At 36.1% G+C, this 20066-nt stretch overlaps 1 protein-coding gene across 6 annotated transcripts in view; it reads right to left on the bottom strand.

Annotated features, from left to right (window-relative positions):
- Positions 1-20066, bottom strand: part of Adgrb3 (adhesion G protein-coupled receptor B3) — a 721663-nt gene that overhangs the window by 6659 nt on the left and 694938 nt on the right. For 5 of the 6 annotated variants that reach the window (XM_074080490.1, XM_074080476.1, XM_020162286.2 and 2 more), the window contains 2 exons: positions 10201-10236; positions 883-987 (listed from right to left, as the gene is read on the bottom strand). In XM_074080490.1, the coding sequence (XP_073936591.1) occupies positions 883-987; positions 10201-10236 (141 nt within the window). The other variant, XM_074080501.1, reaches the window with a different exon arrangement.

Consider the following 20066-nt stretch of genomic DNA (forward strand, 5'->3'; position numbering starts at 1 on the left):
GGCAGTCTAGCCAAATTCTTGCAAGGTCACTTTCAGGTTCCTTACTTGTAAAGTGTTTCTTGCTTTGAAAGTGTTGTGAGAACTGAAACAAGTGCATTATTACTATTTTCTATGTTACATTTAAGAAGAGGACATTGAGCTTTTGAAACCTTGAGTTCTATGACTGGTTCAGAATCAGATAGCTCTTGGTTGTGCTTTTACCTACTATACATATTTCTAGAGTACTGGTCTAATGCTCTTCCAAATAATTATGATCCCTTCTATGAAGGTATGATTGTGCTATGTATATAATAATTGTACAATGTTAATTTATTTGATGGAGTGCTATACCATGTTTGTAGTAAGTGTTAATGAATGAGGACAGGATGGTTCCAACCAATAACCAAAATCCCTGATATTGATTGATGTGTGTACCAAAACTCATCACAAAACAAATGAATCCTCTGGAGATGAAATACTACTGCTCTGATTTTAGGCAGCAACTTCATATTTACAATGTAATTACATTTTTGGCCTTAAAATGGCAGGAATTCAAATAAAAAAGGAAAAATCTAGCCAAATATTTAGAGATTTGGGTTAACTGAACTTTTAGTATGATGCTAAAATGGCCAGATGAAGCCAACACATTTTTTATATGTAACTAATTTTAATTAAAGCCTATATGTGAGTCCATTTGAAATATGAATAAAATGCTTAAAGATTGTGTCATTCCTAATTTGTGTCAATAATATTTCCAAAGCACATATTGGGGGCTTATTATTTTTCTGCATATCCTAGTCTTATTCCCAAGGCAAGTAGGGGTTCCTGGGGGTCAAGAGGCATACCTGGCCTCAGGTGGTACCTAGCATGGCACCAGACACTGATGAAGCAAAGCATACTCACCATACTGCTTGTATTTGGTATATCCCGAAATCTGTCCAAAGTTTGAAATTTCTGATTTAGTTCCTGAAACAGTTCCATATGTCTCTTCCTTGTATGCATGACCTTCTGCAAAAGAGAACAGTATGGCTCTCATTCTTAATTTGATTTATATATTTAGAAAAATAGATTTAATATTTTTGCTTGAAAAATAAGGGACACCAATTTTGTCAGGAAGCAGGAGTCCCAAAAGATACCATGAATGCAAATGATTTGCACTGAATTCTTAGTTCATATTTAGCACTTCTTAAAAAGAAAGAATTGGCTTTTTCTTTTACTTATAAGTTTACCAAAACAATAGTTTTCTTCTTGTAGGTGCATTAAAAATGTAGCAGTCATTCTTGTGCAAGATTTCTATCACTTAAGAGTTAAATCTGTTTTACAAAGATTGTCATAATATCTTAAAAATGTTAAAATTTTGGAGTTGTAGAGCACTTGAGTCCTCAATGTATGTCATGGGAAATATTACTTTTTTTTTGTTTTATTTCTATAAACACTAAAATCCTAGCTTGCTGTACTAAAGGGAGAGCAGAATCCCAGGCACTGCCATTAAGGCTGACTCAAAGCACTGAAGTGTCTGAAATATATGTAGTATCTAAAATCCTGCACTTACCATGTGAATAATGATGAGTTTTGCAGAAAGAAAATCTGACCCACAGGTTTCATGTATTTGTTTATGAGATGGTACAGACTCTTAATAGTTAGGGGTAAGAGCATAAACTGTGTGGTTGAAGAACTTCTAAAATCACACACAAAAACATATTAACACCTTTCATCCCTAATCCCAACTTCATTGTAACTCATCAAATAGAGTCATAAATAAAAGTGATCTCAGGGTAAGCTGGGCTGAATCCTTTTTTTTTCCTTCTATTAGAGGACATTTAAAATAGCACTAACAAAGAAGAGTTAGATAATAAATTCCCTGAATTTATAAGTGTCATATTAAAGGAGAAAATATCTTCCTCAATTTTTATTTTTAAAAGTTATAAATCAATATTTTAGCAATTCTTCTAAAAAGATACTTGCAGAACACTTTACTTTTTTTTGTTTTAGACATTTTCTTTTTCTTTTTATTTATTTATTTATTTTTCCCCCCTGCCCCCACCCCCTCCCTTACCACCCACTCCACCCCCTTCCTCTCCTCCCCACCCCCTCAATACCCAGCAGAAACTATTTTGCCCTTATTTCTAATTTTGTTGTGGAGAGAGTATAAGCAATAATAGGAAGGAACAAGGGTTTTTACTGGTTGAGATAAGGATAGCTATACAGGGAGTTGACTCACATTAATTTCCTGTGCGTGTGTGTTACCTTCTAGGTTAATTCTTTTTGATCTCACCTTTTCTCTAGTTCCTGGTCCCATTCTCCTATTGGCCTCAGTTGCTTTTAAGGTATCTGCTTTAGTTTCTCTGTGTTAAGGGCAACAAATGCTAGCTAGTTTTTTAGGTGTCTTACCTATCCTCACCCCTCCCTTGTGTGCTGAGGCTTTTATCATGTGCTCAGTGTCCAATCCCATTGTTGTGTTTGCCCTTGATCTAATGTCCACATATGAGGGAGAACATACGATTTTTGGTCTTTTGGGCCAGGCTAACCTCACTCAGAATGATGTTCTCCAATTCCATCCATTTATCAGCGAATGATAACATTTCGTTCTTCTTCATGGCTGCATAAAATTCCATTGTGTATAGATACCACATTTTCTTAATCCATTCGTTAGTGGTAGGGCATCTTGGCTGTTTCCATAACTTGGCTATTGTGAATAGTGCCGCAATAAACATGGGTGTGCAGGTGCCTCTGGAGTAACCTGTGTCACAGTCTTTTGGGTATATCCCCAAGAGTGGTATTGCTGGATCAAATGGTAGATCAATGTCTAGCTTTTTAAGTAGCCTCCAAATTTTTTTCCAGAGTGGTTGTACTAGTTTACATTCCCACCAACAGTGTAAGAGGGTTCCTTTTTCCCCGCATCCTCGCCAACACCTGTTGTTGGTGGCAGAACACTTTACTTAAATGCGGGGAGGCCAAAAGAGAAAGGTAAATTGAATCTTTAACATATTACAAAAGTCTGTTTTCTCCTATTCAAACTTTAACTTAATGAATATGTGTCTAGACAATTCACTGTTAGGCTAATTTCTTCTATTTTTCACTAGCCTACTTTTATATGAGAGAATCCTGCCATTTTAAATCTTGGATAACCAATTTCTGTCTTTGCTCCTCTTAGCTCTAGAAGTTGGCTGTTGAAGAATCAGGTGGTTATAGATGAGATCATGGCAACATTACTCATGATGGAGACGTGAAACATAGCAAGCAATTATAGAGTGATTAACTTCCCATCAGATCTGAGGAGAGTACATGAAACAGATTTGCAGGATTTGCAGAAAAACACCAGGCAAACATAATTTGACTGGTGATGGCTGATGGAGATTTATGAGAGGGAGGATTTACATAAGCAACTGAATGGAAGGATTTTGAGGACTGTGTAGCTGGCAAAGTAATTCAGTACATTCTATCCTTGGAGAGACAATATACCCATGGAGCATAGGCCCTAAGATGCTGATTCAAATATGGATTTGTGTCACAAGGAATACTCAAAAAAACCCTCACTATAGTTGTAATATTGGCTCTGCCTCTAACAAACACATCACACGTGTCTTTCTACACAGACTCATTATCTTCCATATGCAGTAGGGTTTGTGTCATACTACTGATATTTCTCTGAGCATATTCTATTCCATCACTTAATAAATATTTATGAACACCACATATTGTGCAGGATGCTAGGGTAACAAAGGTTAAAAAAAAATACAATTAGGTTACTGCCAGTAATTTAAAGTCTAATGGCAAAGAGAAGCATTAATTTCACCACAATTCAAATATATAGAAATTTATAACTGTGATAATGAAATACGGTGCTGTTATGAGAGTAACAGAGGTATTTGTTAAGGCAATGGAAAATAAGTAAATCCTCAAATTTTTTCTAATATTTGAGTTATATTTAAGTTGAAATATCTTAACTGTTCCTATAATCTTATTTGTCCGTTCTTTCTCTTTTCTAAAATTCAGAGTTTCTACTTGACTTTTCAATCCTATGCTTGAGTGCCTACTCCTCAATAAGACTGTTGCTTTTCAAAGACAAGAAACTCATTCTCTTTTGAGTTGTTGAATTCCAAAGTCCAAGCACCCTTATTCTGAGATTTTTTTTTTTTTTTTCTGTGCATCTCCATTTATCTTCATTCTGTGAAAGAAACCTGGCTTTCTTCTGGGTGCTATCCCTTCCCAAGGTGCTGGAAATGTCAATCAATTCCCTACTGCTCCTTGGCTAAGAGCTGAATTACTTCACATCCTTCCAACAAAGTTCTCTTTTGTTTGTCAAAGTCACTTCATGTGTCTTGGCAACCAAACACTTTTATTATGTAAACATGTTTAAGAAACAAAGCAAATGTGAAATATATCCCATTGGAAAGGAAGCTACATGAACTGATTGGAGGTTTTGTGATCATACACTGATTGAATAAACAGTACTTGACTCTGGATTGGATGGATTTTAATTTTGAGGAATTGGATTTCTAGGACATACTAAAAATAATGCAAAGAAAATATAAAGTTATGGTGGTTGCCAATGTTTTATAACCAAGAAGCATTTAAAAATATTTTACATAGGCTCATGAAAACTATTCTGAATGATAAAACTCAAGCACCCTGAAATGAATATGGCAGCAAATGACAAGTCTGGATGCTGAAATATGGGGTCCTTCCTACTTAGAAACAATAATTACAAATATATTCTCATGCCAGACAATCATTCTAATTTTAAACTGTCATCTTAGCACTGCCAGAAATCACCATGGCAATGATGGCCTGGCATTCTGGCACATGTATCACATTCAAACTGTCGTTGCAGCTCACATATCTGACATGGGCTCAGTTTGATTTTCCATGCAAGACTCCATGTTGCACACAGACTCAACCACATCTTCAAAGTTTTATAACAAAGATTTGAAGAACAGAGTGAACACTGGAAAAGTCCTAACCCAGCAATATTCTGGGATGAAACTCAACTGCAGTTTTAGTTTTCACAAATAGTAAGGGTTTTTCTCTTATTTATTTACTTCTATGAATTTTCCTTGGTGGTCTTAACTATCTAATTAGAGTTTTTCATGCTTATAAATTTCATTGGTTCATTTGAAAGCCACTTAGTCATTTTTTAAAATCTTTGCTGACTTTAGTGCTTACCTAATTTTTTTTCTTTCTTTTGTGACAAATATTCTGCTTCTCAAAGAAATTAATTTCTGTGAAGAACTCAAGTTAGAACTCAGTTTTCTACTCTCTTTTAATGCTCACAGGACTCTTATTTAACACATAGGTATTTTCTACTTAAATAAAAATGTATTCTGGTTGGCAATATCTGTAGAATTAAGGTTCCTTTCATTATAGCGCCCATCAAGTAACACATACATCTTTTGAGACAAATACTAAATATCTGGCTATGTTCCTTTATTCAGATTAATATCACTCAACGGTTTTTGAAGCGATGTACAAACACCATGCCACAGGAATCAACATGGAAACACGCATTCCTGAGCAGCTTGTTTGGTAGGAATCGGTTTTCTTTTTGTATGGTTTTTTTTGGTGGGGTGCTATTTTACTTCAGTTTATACTTTTATAACTCAAGAGAGGCAGTCTTTGCAACACTCTAGTTTTTGACATTCGGGAGAAAGTTATGTTGTGATGCACATTCATGATCAGATTGAGGAAAAGGAAAGTAGAAAGCAACCCACGAGTCTTGAGCACCTACAGTACTTGAGGAGCTCTCCTAGACTGTAAAGGTTTGGAGCATGCAAAGTCTCATGCATCGGGCTTGGACAAGTTTATGTTTAGAAGGGTGGTCTTTAGGTGAATATTAAAATTCATATTAAGGAAGTTCACACTGAAGAAATTAAGCCTAACTTGTGAAGCTGTGCTGTGAGAAGGGAAAGATTTATGTACCTTTCCTTAGTCACAGTCCTACTATATCCATAGATGAAACCTGAAATCCTAGGAATGCTGTCTGACACCACAGTGCTCATGCTTCAAACATGTTTCTATTTGAATAAACATGTAGACCTTAACAGAAACTATACAAAGGGTCTGAGAAAACCAAATGAGTTGTATATATTTTTTTTATTTTGTCACAGTTGAGCAAGAGTATATTTGGCTATAAATACATAATTTTGTAACAGTTTAAATTTAGTGTTATAGAAAAGATGGATATGGTCTAGGACTAAATTGCTCAATCTTTTTGTCTTCTAAAAATGCCCCCTCAAAAGTGCCGTGACTGCCTAGCAGGATGCACCTGCTGCTTGGGGAGCAGGGACAAAGAAAAAAGGGGCCTGTTATAAACAACACATTTCTCTGAAATCCTATGCTTTGTATTTAGAAATTAATATGAATTTTACTTTACATCATAATTTAGCTGTATTTCTAGTGATATTAAATTAATATAAAACATTTTGATCTTACTTGAAAATGTTCCCCTAATACTTCTAATAAAAACTCAAGCCCCATGAAGATAGGCACTGAGTACCTTGCATGCGTCTTTTTGCTCTCTGTCCACCGCACTGCCCCCACTTAGGAAGCACAGATTTAGCAGACTTGTGAGGCTTCTCAAAAATTTTAGAGAAAAAATCCTTAAAATTTTTTTAAAAGGCTACATTATGCCAATGGGAGAATATGACAAGGTCTAATCTCTGTTTTTAGAAGACAAGATAAAAATTAAGCATCTTTCTGTCCATACATTTTTAACGTGAGATATGTACTATTATGTATGAGCGTTTTAGAATGGGTATCTGTAACCATGTTTCCAGGAATTCCTTGAACTTTGCCTCAACCCAAGCAGACAATTTAAATGGTACTGGGCTTTGAACTTGAGGCCTCACTCTTGCTAGATAAGAATGCTGTCACTCGAGCCATGCCCTTGGTCCTTATTGCTTTAGTCTATTTTTCAGATAGGATGTCAAATTTTTGCCCCGGGCTGGCCTCAGGCTGCGATCCTCCTATCTCAGCTAGCTCCTCCCTGCCATGTAACTGGGATTACAGGTGAACACCACCACATCTGCTTTATTTTTTGAGATAGTGTCTCTGAGTGGTCTTAAACTGCAATCTTCCCTATCTCCTCTTCTCATGTAGCTGAGACTACAGTCATGCATAACTACTCCAGGCTGCTAATACTTTCCCAATGCGTCTTATTTAACATCGTATTAGGCACTTAATCCCAACTTAGTAAAGTGGAATTTGTCTTAACCAGATGTCTCTTGATTCCTCTGGTTCTACTACTCATATAATAGAAATTCAAGTTCAGAAAAGAATCATCTTTTGCCTGCCATTTTTACGCTATGTTCAATCAAGGACTAAGTTCTACAGGTTTACCTCAGAACAGTCTTGTTATAAGTTTCTTTTCCTACTTTGCCATCCCTGGGAAGTGTGCCTTCATTACTTCTTTCCTAGATTAGCCATTGCTAAGTGGTACTTCAATGTCCTCTTTTACCCTATCATAGTCTATCCTCCTTAGATTGACATATGCATCTTTCTAAAGCCAAGATCATGACAAATGCCTCACTGGAAATGAAATGAAATGAAACAAAACAAAACTGGAAAGCCTTAGTAGCTTTTAGCAAAAAATTAGGCAAAATTTCTTCTCTTGGGGTGTAAAACATAGCTCCTAAATTACCCTCTACATTTTATAAATGGATTTTGTCTTGTTTCTTGTTTCTTGAGCACACACACATTAAGGAATTTCAAAGTTTTTCCTCCTTCCACTTCTGTCTCCTTAAGTTATATTTATACGACTATCTTTGGAGTGCTACCTTGATAGTTGTTCATTTTCTGTGCTGATCTCTACCTTAACTCAGGGATAGTATTCAATAACTTTTTGTTAAAGCAAACTGGATCAAGAAACAATTTTAAAAAGCATTCATTCAATGAAAATTTATTGAGTGCACACTATATATCAGAATCTTTGCTGGGACCTGCTGATAGAAATTCGGCAAGGCAGTTGTCACAGATCATAGGAACATCACTACTGTATTTTCTGTGTACTTTTCAGAAAGTAAGAACTAGTGTTTTACTATTTTATGACTAGTTCACCTCTTTCCTGTTGGTTCCAGCAGTGCAGTGTTATCCTATAGCTTGGCTACATGAAATAGCCCAAGGTATAACATTAATTAGCCACAAAAGATTCATGGACACGTGAGCTGAACACAATATTATTATTGTATATAGGCCCTGGGGAGTGTTTGTCCGTCTACAACCTGAAGGAAGCTGCTTTCTGAAGTTCATGAGGCATTCCGTCAATGGCAAAGTGTCTAAGTTGGTCATTGTATGGTAAAGCCTGCTGGGGGAGGAGGGGCATCAGGGATCTTGACATAAATTCAATTAATCCAGTCTGAATTTAGAAAATGGGTATGAACTTAGACTGTTCTTAAAGGACTACTCACAAACTACAATAAATTTTTATTAAACATCATCAGCATTTAAATATGGTACTATCTTTTCTAGATCCAACTAAAGTTTTTGCACTATCCCTGTAATTGCCCAAGGTAGTTGGTAAAGAAAAGGTAATGTTGCTAAGTCCCCTGCCCCTAATTCCAGCATGTACCGTCATCATGTATTAACTATAGCAATTACAGAGATAAAAAAAACTGATAGAGCTCTTGTGCTTTAATTTTTCTTCATTATTAGCAAATATTTTTGTTAACACTGTGATTTTATGTGTGCCATGCTAGGCATAGGAAGAGGTATAAGCTTAAGGAAGCTGCTGGCAGTTGCCATAGAGAATAGACAAAAAAAGAACAACTATTCTAAAGCTCCCAATGTCACAGTATGATTCTTTCCAGTGTTGTGATTACATAACTGGTTGACTGCACCAAGGCTTCATTTCAGATCTAGGTTTTTTTGCCACTGATGCCGAGTGGGTTAATTTGGCCTCCTTCTCTTTGTACTAACTAACCTAAAAACTTCTTGCTTTCATGGCTGTTTGTGTATGTACAAACACTCACAAAATCTTTAGGTGGCCAAAAATTAAGGGCCCATATTGTAAAACACACACACATATGAATTTATTTTTGCCTACCTAAAGAATTAATAGAAAAAAGTCCAAAAATATATGCTCCTTCCAGGGCACCGAAGACTCCAAAGGTGAAGATTACTCAATATTTCTAATTGCATTTATAGGCTTGGTACTTTTATACTAAAAACTTAGGATACAATGAAGTATATATTCCATGCTGGGTTACTAAAATGGAGTTGCATAAGTATTTGCTACTTAAATGTGGAATCCAGATTTTTTATCATTACTTTGTGTCTTATATCTGAATTATTGCTGAAAATAATAATTTTCCTTGGACTCTCTTCAGTAGTAAAACCACTTCTTACCATTGTGATAAGTAATCAAGAAAGTCCCACTTTGACACATGTTGTACATTGTAGAGCTATGACATTTATTTACACCAATGAAATGATTGAATTAGGAGTTTCCGTGTTCCAGAAGAGTTCAATAATTTGAGAATATCAGCTAAGAGTATTGAGTTCTATCTCTGTATCACAAGGGAGCAAGTATGCTGGAGAAATTTATAATATATTATATCCAATTATGCCAGCAGGCTATGAATCATATCCAATTATCAAGATGCATAAGTACGGTTTATGTGATGTTTAAACATCATTAATTTTGTGCTTAGCATAAGTTGATTAAATGGTATGAGTTTAGTAACTTCTAGTGTCCATATTACAGATTCAATATAAATTCAATGTAAATTGGAAAATGAAAATCTTCATCTTGTTTATATCTGTGAAAAGACAGTTACTAAACACAGGAGCACATTGAACCAACGCTTACTATTGGAAAAATGAACCTGAATATACCACAGAGAACCTAAATAGTAAGAATTGGAACACAATGTAATCAAGTCCCCAGGAAAGCCTTGCTAACCAGCCTGAGCATTCTCACAGGGTTTTTCCAGGTAATCACAGAAATAGAGCCAAGAAATGGAAACCAACATTTCCATCTAGTGATGGCCAAGTTCAACTTCAAACATAGGCTCCCCACTTACATATTTGTAAAGTAGATCCTCAGTTTTGTACTCTGTTTCCTCTACAACTATCTACACAATACGGATTCTAATTTCAAAGCTTGACTTACTGAAGTAAACTTAGTAGTATGCCCACATAACTACATAAAGTAATCCGTATAAGTAATTATACATCAATTTTGAACAAATAATTAAAACTATAAAATAATTCATAGAAACTTACCTCAAAGTCAAGGTCTGAATATCGTGATTTCCTTCTCTGTAGACAGTTTGTTTAAAAAGAAAAAGAAAACCAATTAAGTTATGTTTAGTCATTCAAATAAAATGGAAATCATTATTTTCAATAAAGACAATCCTGCTCTTTGTGTTATATACATTTCCGTCACATAAGAACTTTTCCAATTTTTATGATTTAAAAAAATTCCATCTATATTATTTCATTTTCACCTGAACTTTCTTTCAAATTGAAGGTGTAATAAGATGTAGTGCTTTTCATCTTGACTTTGTAACCCTAATTTTCAGTAAGAGGAGATGTTTTCTATGAAAATTCACATGAATTTTTTGATCTGGAAAGAGACTTTAGTTCTACTACAACAAAACTACAGGCATAGAAAAATTTTTGATACAACTTTTTAATTTAGCTACTGCAAGACCTCCCACAACCAACATCCAAATTTCATTTCATTTCATTTTTTTTTTTCCTTTTGAGACAGGGTCTTGTTCAGTAGCCCATGCTAATGCTGGGGCTCACTATATAGCCAATCCTGGCCTTGAACTCATGATCCTCCTGCTTCTCCTCCTGAATACTAAGACTACAGCCACAGACACTGTTCCAGACTTCATTTCTGCCAAATTCTAAATCCTGTTTTCTGTCTAAACTCCAAAACTGTGTAAAACTCTAATACGCCTTTCTCAGAATTTGATAGTCCTTCATGACAGGAAAATCCTCTAATATCTAGCCCTTAGGAATTAAAGTTTTTCCCTAATTCAGTAGATAAAATAACAAATAAAAATAACAAATGTTCCACACCCCAGAAAAATGTCTCACAATATTCTTCTATGGTTCTAAATCTGTTAAACAGTTTCTGAAGCTAGTTATAGATAAACATGCATTAATGAAATAAAGTAATTAGGCAGTAAGCTTGATAAAATAAGGAAGCAAGATTAAAATGAAATTAATGCAACCTCATGTGATATGATTTTCATGATATTAGTAAAGAGAAGGTATTTTTAGTATCTGCTTTAGGAAGATATTGTACTCTTAGAATGGTTGTGGTATAGAGGGAGATGTCTGATAAATGTATAAAAGCAGAACAAAGCAAATTTCTACCAGATTTTTAAAATTGTTTTTGTTTTTTGGAGGGAGTGGGAATGAAACACAGGAGGATTAATAAATGTTTAAAGGAAGTAATATTCAGGCAGTTGGAAAATATTTTGGTAAACATTTTGGTAAAATTCTGCTTTACTTTTCCTCCTCTTCCATCTCAAAACCTACAAACTTCACTAACTTAATAAGGAATCAATCATAGCTAAGAGAGTTGGCAGACTCTATTCTCTATTGTAACTGTTGAACATTAGCAGAGACAGATAGGCACGAAAGTACTCCTTGGAGAACTATGACTGAATTTCTGCAGGTAGAGTTAAAACTGTCAGTTTAAAACCAGAACCTCCCTGTGTAACCTACTCTTCAAAGGATGTTTCAATAGACAGGAGGTCTAAAAGAAAGGTTTTGTCTGGAAAAAATTACTGAAATTATCTTATTGTAGTAAAGCTGCTTAAGATGGAGAATCCAGTCCTCAAGCAGAAGCAAGAAGAGAGCTGGAGGGCTTATTAAAAGGAAACTTAAGCACATTTGCTCCTTGTCTCCAAGCACCTTACCCTCACCCTGGTGACATCCTGAAGGAGCAAAGGTGTGGGAAAGCATTTAACCCAGCCTCCTTTGTCGTCTCCCTGCCACTGCTGTTACCTAACTGTGCTGTATAAAAATTGGGCTCCAATGTACTGAACCACACTTGACTGCAATATGCTAGACTAAATGTCAGTGTTTCCATTCTGCTCTTGGACGCTTTGCCTTCTTGGCACTGTGACTCAGCAGGACATTTTTGTAAGTATGTGTTAAGGAAAAACTCTTTTTTGATACAGCAAAATTCAAGCATGAAAACACTTCACTTCAAGAAATTATTATTATAAAACATTAGTCATGAGCTTTTCATCCCATTTAAAAACTAAACAGTGAAATCTTATGAAAAACATTCAGTTAGCTAAGAGAATAAGATGGCCTTCTGCTGCACGAGTTGAGGGGCTCTCCGTTGCCAAAGGTAATAACAACCATGTATTGCCCTGTTTGTTTCTGAATGCAAGGCTTTCTTGCCTAAGTACTGAAAATTTTACCGCTTACATGTTGCTAAAGTTTCCATATTGTAAGAGCAAGAAAAAAAGATGGGAACCTAGAACACCAGAGACAGAGATTCTGCTTCTGAGTGTAGATGTCATTTGTGTCAATGTGAAAAATAGAAAAGAAAATGGATACTCCCTTACAAATAGATCTTTCTCCTATTTAATTTTATTAAAATTAAATTTGAATAAAGAGTATAGCACAACTGGCAGTCTTGAAAGATTAGTCTAAGGGATGAACAAATGAAGCCAACAGATTTAATCAAAAGAACTTAATGATTGTGGGGGTGGAAAGGAGAGTTGGATGTGTGTATCACACACACTTGTTGGAATTTAATAGTCCTTTGCGACAAGAAAGTCCTTCTAATTGCTAGCACTTTATTCCAATTCAATAAAGAAAACAAGGTCTTAAAAATTAGAGTTTGGTAAAGAAAAAGAAATGTCAGATATTTAGAGTCCATAAGAAATAAAAATTTGTGTAATTTTAGTCCCTATAATACTGACTGTTTCAGCTGTTTATCCAGTGCTTTCATATTTGAACATGCTAGTCCCTGCTGTGGGAGGATTGGAGGAAGTATTTATTGTCCTTATTTTATGAAAAAAACTGAGGACCAGTAGAGTTAAAATAGCTTCACCACTTCACCCAGGTGGTAAGCAAATGAATTGGGATTCAAACTTAGGTCTTCTTACTTTAACATACAGCATGTTCTCCACTTTCTTGATAGCTGCTCTGTAATAATGCTTTACAGCTAAGATGCCTGTGTAATTTTGCTAATTGTTCCTAGAATCCAGCAAGAATAACATTTGTAACTGGCAGTCCAAGGCTGACAGTAGTGGGACGGAGATGCTTTCAAAGTATAAAGCAACAGATTAACTTTTACAGGTCCATTGCATTTTAAAGAAGAAAAGGATATCCATACGATATTTATTCCACAGAAGATGTGTGTTGAGTAAAACAACCTAAGAATAATTCTAATATGAACGGTTTTTGAGCAATGCTACAGTACCAAACAGAAGCATATTTCTCCACCTCTGTATGTAATCCTCCCATTGCAAAATCTTTCTCTTGAAGTATTTGACATTGGGGAGTTGGTAGTGCAAAGGAAGAACCAGAAAATCCAGTTCATTCAGTTTGGGTTTGTTTCTACTCAGGGTAGAAACAAACCAATTGGGTTTGTTTCTACTCAGGGTAGAAACAAACCAACAAACAAACAAAAAAGCAGTTTATTGGAAAGTCTTTGAAAGAACTGAAGTTTGTAGAAATTATGATTGACTTACATGTCTATTCAGATGACCTTCCGAGCTGTACGGAATACTATTGTGAGGTACAAAAGAGGTTATAAATAATGGTTATATGTTTAAACAATGAGAATCAACTAAGAAAGAGGTCCAGCCATCACAACTTTTTCTGATGTTTATAATTTTTTAAATGCTACATGTTAAATATTTGATTTCCTAAATAACTGGAAACTAATAATCCTTTTTGTCACAGTAGATGATATTTTCTCTGGCTATCTCCTTTTCCTAATTTTCCATTTAGAACTCACCTCAACTTGTATTCTGTTCTTAACACTCCATTAAAATTCTTCCTGTCAAAGGCCTCTAATGAGCTCCATTTGGTCAAACACCAAGGTCAATTTTCTGTGCTCATCTTGTTGGACTCTCAGAAGCTTTTGAAAGGTAATCACTTCCTCATTAAAACACTTATCATCTCTCAGCTCTCTCTCTCTCTCTTTCCCTACCTTCACTTACTGCAGCTCATTTTCAAGTCTCTTTCTTTGGCTCTTTCTCATTTATCTGCTCTCTAAATGTCAAATTCCTGAGTTCTCCTCTTTCCCACATTATTTTCTTCCCATGTCTTTCCCATTTCAGAAGGTGCTGAATATCAAGTTGGCCAAGCTAAAGGTGTAGGAATCACCCTTCACACTCCTTTTTTCTGTCCTTATCCTCCACAATCCCAGGCTACCTATTCTGTCCCTAAACTGTCTCTCCATCTGCCCCCTCTTTTCTATCTACCTTTTTATCTCTATAGTCCATGGCACTCCATTTCATTGGGATGACTTTACTAGCCTTCTAACAGTCCTCCGTCCTTCTGTTCCACCCTCTTTACAACTACTGACCCTGATCCTTTCTATTCTAACCCATCAAGATAGTGAATGAATGGCTGGGCAGATGGCTGCCTGGCCAGAAAGTGACCATAGCAATCTTTTGCTTATCTGTCCTCATTTACTTCCAGTGTTTTAAAAGGTCCTGTAACATATGGTCTCTTCTTCCTCTTCTTTCTTTTTCTTTTTTATTTATTTATTTATTTTGGTATTACTGGGGTTTGAACTTAGGGCCTTGTGCTTACTAGGCAGGTCTGTATCACTTGAGCCATACCCCTATCCTTTTCTTCTTTGAATAGGTTCTTCTTATGTTTTTACACAGTTCTGGCTAGACCACAATCCTCCTTGTAGGTGGGATGATAGGCCTGCATCACCAGGCTTAGCTTTTTATTCATTGAGATATGAGTCTCCCTGACTTTGTGTTCAGGCTGGCTTCAAACTGCAATCCTCCCAATCTCTGCCTCCTGAGTAGGTAGGATACAGGTGTGAGCCATCACTCCATATGGCCACCTTACTTACTCACCTTAAGGAGCTCTCCCTTAGCTACATCAGATACTCTGATGCTATGAGAATCTATCAAGCTCTTTCCTGCCTCAGGAACTCTCTACACTTATCATTTCTTTTGCCTGAAATATGCTCTTGCCTTCCATCTTCTCAACTTCATTCTTAGCATACACAGCACTCCCAAAGGGTTCCCAAACCACCATATAAGGTCTTTCTTTCATATTCCATGGTGATAGCTCAGCCCAGCACACTGTCTTAAATTACTCTTTTACTTAATATTTAATTATCTGTCTCTCCATAGAGTTTATTCTCCCCAGGGCAGGATCCATGTCTCTCTTAATCACCTAGAATAGCAGAGGGCATGCACAACAATAGACTTTCACAGATTGGTGAATGAATGAAAGAGCGCACTGTGGCAGCCAAACAAACAAACAAAACCATCAAAAGAATGTGGCTTTTGTTTTTGTTTGTTATTGCTTTTCTCAGAAATACTCTGGGAGAATCTGGATAAGCAAGTGGCCTAAATTACCAAAAGAAAACCATTACAAGTAGATTGATTGACAGCCAGGTAAGTCAAGACAATTTATAGGAAAGCAGGCTTATCACTGATAAAAGAGGAAATTCTTTAGGATGATTTAAAAGACAGAATGCACCATGAATCAGGCTCCTCAAAGGAATACGTACTGAGTGCATGCATGGAGGTGCCTCTTCATATCTAACTTTTATAAAATGATGAATAATTTCTCAGAGGGAATACTTCATTGTTTGTGTCATTGCAAATTAAGCTGGACAAGACACCAGAAGATTCACAGCAAGTAATAAATTCCACTGGCTAATGAATGGCAATATGACTGGTATTAAAAGTTTCTAGTACAGGGTGAGCCATGAGCTCACTCACGAGGAGAAAGCTTTGATAGCAGAGCCATTAGAAATGGCTGTGGCAATGCAGTCTGAGAGTAATTTTTCTAAAATGACTCTTTTTCAAGCTCATTTTGTTTGTATGCTTGCATAAAAGATAAAATTCCCTAATGCAGGAGCAGAAACAAAGCAGTAAAGAAGGGAAAGCTTTCCTTTCACCAGACCTACATAAAAATATAGAAAAAGGAAAAAGTTCTTTCTGCACACGGTCAGTTTCATAATGGTTTCTGTTAGCAACAGGGTCTCCTGGTTCCCAAGTGAGGTCATAACACTTTGTATAATATCCTGAATATCAATTTAACAAAATGTTCAAGCTTCTTCACAGAAATTCAGGGCATAAGGGTAATGATATAATAGTAATACAACCTTATATCTGAAGTGCTCCTTACAATTTTCAAAGGGTTTTCATGCACATTATATAATTTGGTACTCACAACAGCCATAAGGGAGGCACCTGTGAAGTGACATTATCACCAAAATATTTTACCTTTAAAAACCATTATGCTGAGAGCTCTGTAATTCATGTCTAGGGGAAAAAGCATTGTAGAAAATTTCAGCCTAGAATGATACCTCATTGCCCAGGTTACAAATTGAGGGAGACTTATATGAGAATGTTTTCAGATATATAGGTAAGTTTACACATTACACATAGGTAGTCAGAAAAGCTAGAGTAGTAAAACCCTTTTTTGGGGGATGGAGGCAGTAGTGGGGTTTGAACTCAAGGCTCTGAGCTTGCTAGGCAGTCACTGTGCCATTTGAGTGATACCCTTTCTCCATTTTGGTTTAGTTATTTTTCAGAGAGGGTTTCACATTTTTGCCCAGAGTGGCCTCAGACCAGTATCCTCCTATCTCTTCCTCCTGGTTAGTTGGGATTACAGATATTTGCCACCAAACCTGGCTCAAGTTTTTCTTTTTGATAAAGTAACTTTGTAAGATACCATCTAACTTTTATTATTAATTAAAATGTTTTTGTGGATAAGAAAAATTAAAATAGAACTCTTCAGGTCAGAAGTCACTTTTTTTTTTTTTTCAGAAGTCACTTAATGTATTAGAATTCAAATAGAGCTTAGAAGCTACAGAAAGGAGGGGTCATGGGGTTAAAGAAGAATTAGCAGGACAAGCCAAAATACCCCAAGTTCAATAGACAAAGGGAGTGTGACTTAAGCCCAAGGTTGGGGGCAGAGGTAGGAAGTAATGTGGGAGCTGCAGACAGTGCAAAGGACCTAGCCTAGTTTTCTGTCTTTTTCCTACCTCCAGTCTCTCACCATTGCTTCCCATTGGGTGAATCCAGCCTGTGTTAACCCTGTGTGGTACAGGGGAAAAAGAGGAAGAATTGATCACATGCCAAACAGGCCTAGGATGTGCACAGTGACAAGTTGTTGGGAAAACACCAGTGTTTCAATGAGTCAAACAAATGACAGTGTTGATGATTCAATTTTTACAGTAATACAACTATACCTTTTCAGAAAATAAATCAATAGGACTACAATCAAAATTTAAACTAGATTTCAAAGTCCTCAATTCTTGATACTTCCTTGGTACCTCTTTTGTCCCCCCTTCCCCTCCCCCTCATAAACACACGATGTTTCCTACACATTTGTTAATTAATTAACAGTGTTAAACTCTACTGCTGAGGACAATTTCATTCTGCTAGGGCTGGAGTCCTTGTGAAAAATTACCATATTAATACTGCAATTACTCCATGATTGTGGAGACACAAAATCTAGAATTTTCAGAATTGCTTAACAGGTCCATTTTGGGTATGACCACAGTTAGAATGACAACACATTACAGGAAATAAAGAAGCAAAGTGATAACAGGCATGAAGAAAAATCTATATATGCTTTTGTGCCAAGAGACTTCAAGAATTTATTAAACATTTTACACTCAATAATTGGGGGTTAGCTCAATAAACTCCTCCAAAGGCTGGAGCCTTTTCTACTGGCGCAGCCTTCTATTTCAGATCCTCCCTTTTTCTTTGTTGCCTCCTGCTTACTTGAATAAATTTTTCCACCCACTTGCCTACTCAAATCTCTTTGGCTTTCTACTTTTTCTTCCTCAATTCTTGATTTTTCTCGCTTGCACTTTCCTCATGAACACCGAATTTTGTGCTATAACTCACAGCTTTCACTTTCTTTTTTTACTTTTTTTCACTTCTTCCCATTGTGGCAATTTGTGAACACTCACTCTTCTGGAGGCAAATTCCTGAATTAATATTCATACATTACATTATATCCTTGAAAGGACCATTGGATAGCTGGCTATCCTCTGCTGTGCCAGCTGAGGGAAGATGGATAGATATTTCTGCAGATTTAATCTCCCTCACTCAGAGGGGCCAAAGACTCAAATTGTTTTACAGCTTGGGCCTCACACAATCTACCCACTTTCATCTTCATAGAATATTCTAAGAACAAGACAACTCTGAGTACTGTTGACCCTCTACGCTCCGTGCACTGCTTGAGTCACCTTTCTGCTTCTCCTCTATTATTGTCAGAATATCATGGTCCTCTCTGGTTGGCCCTGGAGGTACAATCTAGCACAGCTGACAACCCTACTGGACCATGCCTCACTCTGCTCAATGTGAAAGCCATACCACTGACTTTATCTTCATGAGTCACAGTCCCATCTCTGAAATCTGTCACTAAATACACTTGTAGTCTCTATCACAAGAACAAACATTCATCAGGGATTAAATGGAACTTTAAAACCATCATCATGGTTAAGCTTCGTACTTCTAAAAGAGACAGTGTAAAACTGATCAGACAGGACAGAACCCAAGGCCTGCTGTGCACATGCTCTGCAACTTTGAACAAACACTTACTTTGAAGATTATAAGAATGTATCCATTGTACAGAGTAGTTGTGGAAATTAATTAATTCATGTTTTTAAGGTGATTTGAGAATCTGCTAATGAAAGATCCTATATAAATGTTAATTCTTATTATTCATTCTCACATCTATATATATTCCCTTTCATTTGTCTCCTAAAACGATCATCCTAAGCAATTACTACAAGTTATTTAAAGTATCAAAATGAGAAACCAAATTTTCCTTCTGAATCTGGTATTACTTTCCTTTTCAAGATGTAGGCCTGTGATCTTTAAGTCACTAAATGCATCTTTCACCTGAATCACAGTTACATATGATGCTTGTGCATAATAATAAGAAAATGGAGATTTGGAAAAATTATAAGTGAAACAAAGCAGTACCTAGAAAATACAGTCTATTATTCAAGTTGTATAATAACCTATACAATATAAAACCCAGCTAGATTTTTTTGTTTTAATGACTCTCATTCAACTATCTTCAGCACCTTTAAAGAGCCATTCTGTATGGAGAACTTGCACATGGTCATTCCAATTACTTTTGATGCCATATTATGATATACACACTCACTCAAAACCCTCATGAAACCTCTTGTGATTTTGAATGAACATATTGTAGTTTATGCTTATGTGGTCATTACAGAAGCAGACATGCTAGGTGCTGTAATATGAAAGCAACAATTAGGAAAACAGTAGCCATCCTGCTAATTCTAAAAGGATGTTATTCCTTTATTCATAGGAAGTTTAAGCCACTCTGGAATTGAACTTGGCTTCACTGCTGCTGTCCATGAATTGGTTCTGGAAATGATTCTGACTTGGTTGTGCTCTGAAACTATTCTATTTGAGGCTGACCAAGAACTTAGGGCTTTCTCCTAGATCATTTTTATATTCCTATTGTAGTATAGAATTTGCTGTGTGCAGTTGAGAAAAATCCTTAAAGTTACATTGTTCGCCATGTTTCTTTATGCTCTCAGGAACTCTTCATTTTGACTGAGTGGCAGGCATAGCTTTTGGGAAAAGGAAGGAGCAGTTGCTTCTGGGTACTTTTGCACTATAGGACATACATAAAAGGCAGACAATCAATTATAGTGTATTTCTCTACATAGCATCTTATGCAATAATATACTGTATTAAAACAACTGGCAGTAAGTATAAAATAATGCATATATTGCACTGTATGAGGAAAATATATCAGCAGGTTTACAGCAGAACTTCAAACTTTTAAGGATATAAAAGTCACATGCAAATCAGCAATACAATATAAATCAGTATTTCTCTTTGGGTCTCATTTGATTGATTCTAATACAAGGAGAATGACAGTGATAGCTGTTGGCTTCTCTCTAC

The sequence above is a fragment of the Castor canadensis genome, chromosome 1 (genome assembly GCF_047511655.1).
Source record: "Castor canadensis chromosome 1, mCasCan1.hap1v2, whole genome shotgun sequence".
NCBI classification, from domain to species: domain Eukaryota; kingdom Metazoa; phylum Chordata; class Mammalia; order Rodentia; family Castoridae; genus Castor; species Castor canadensis.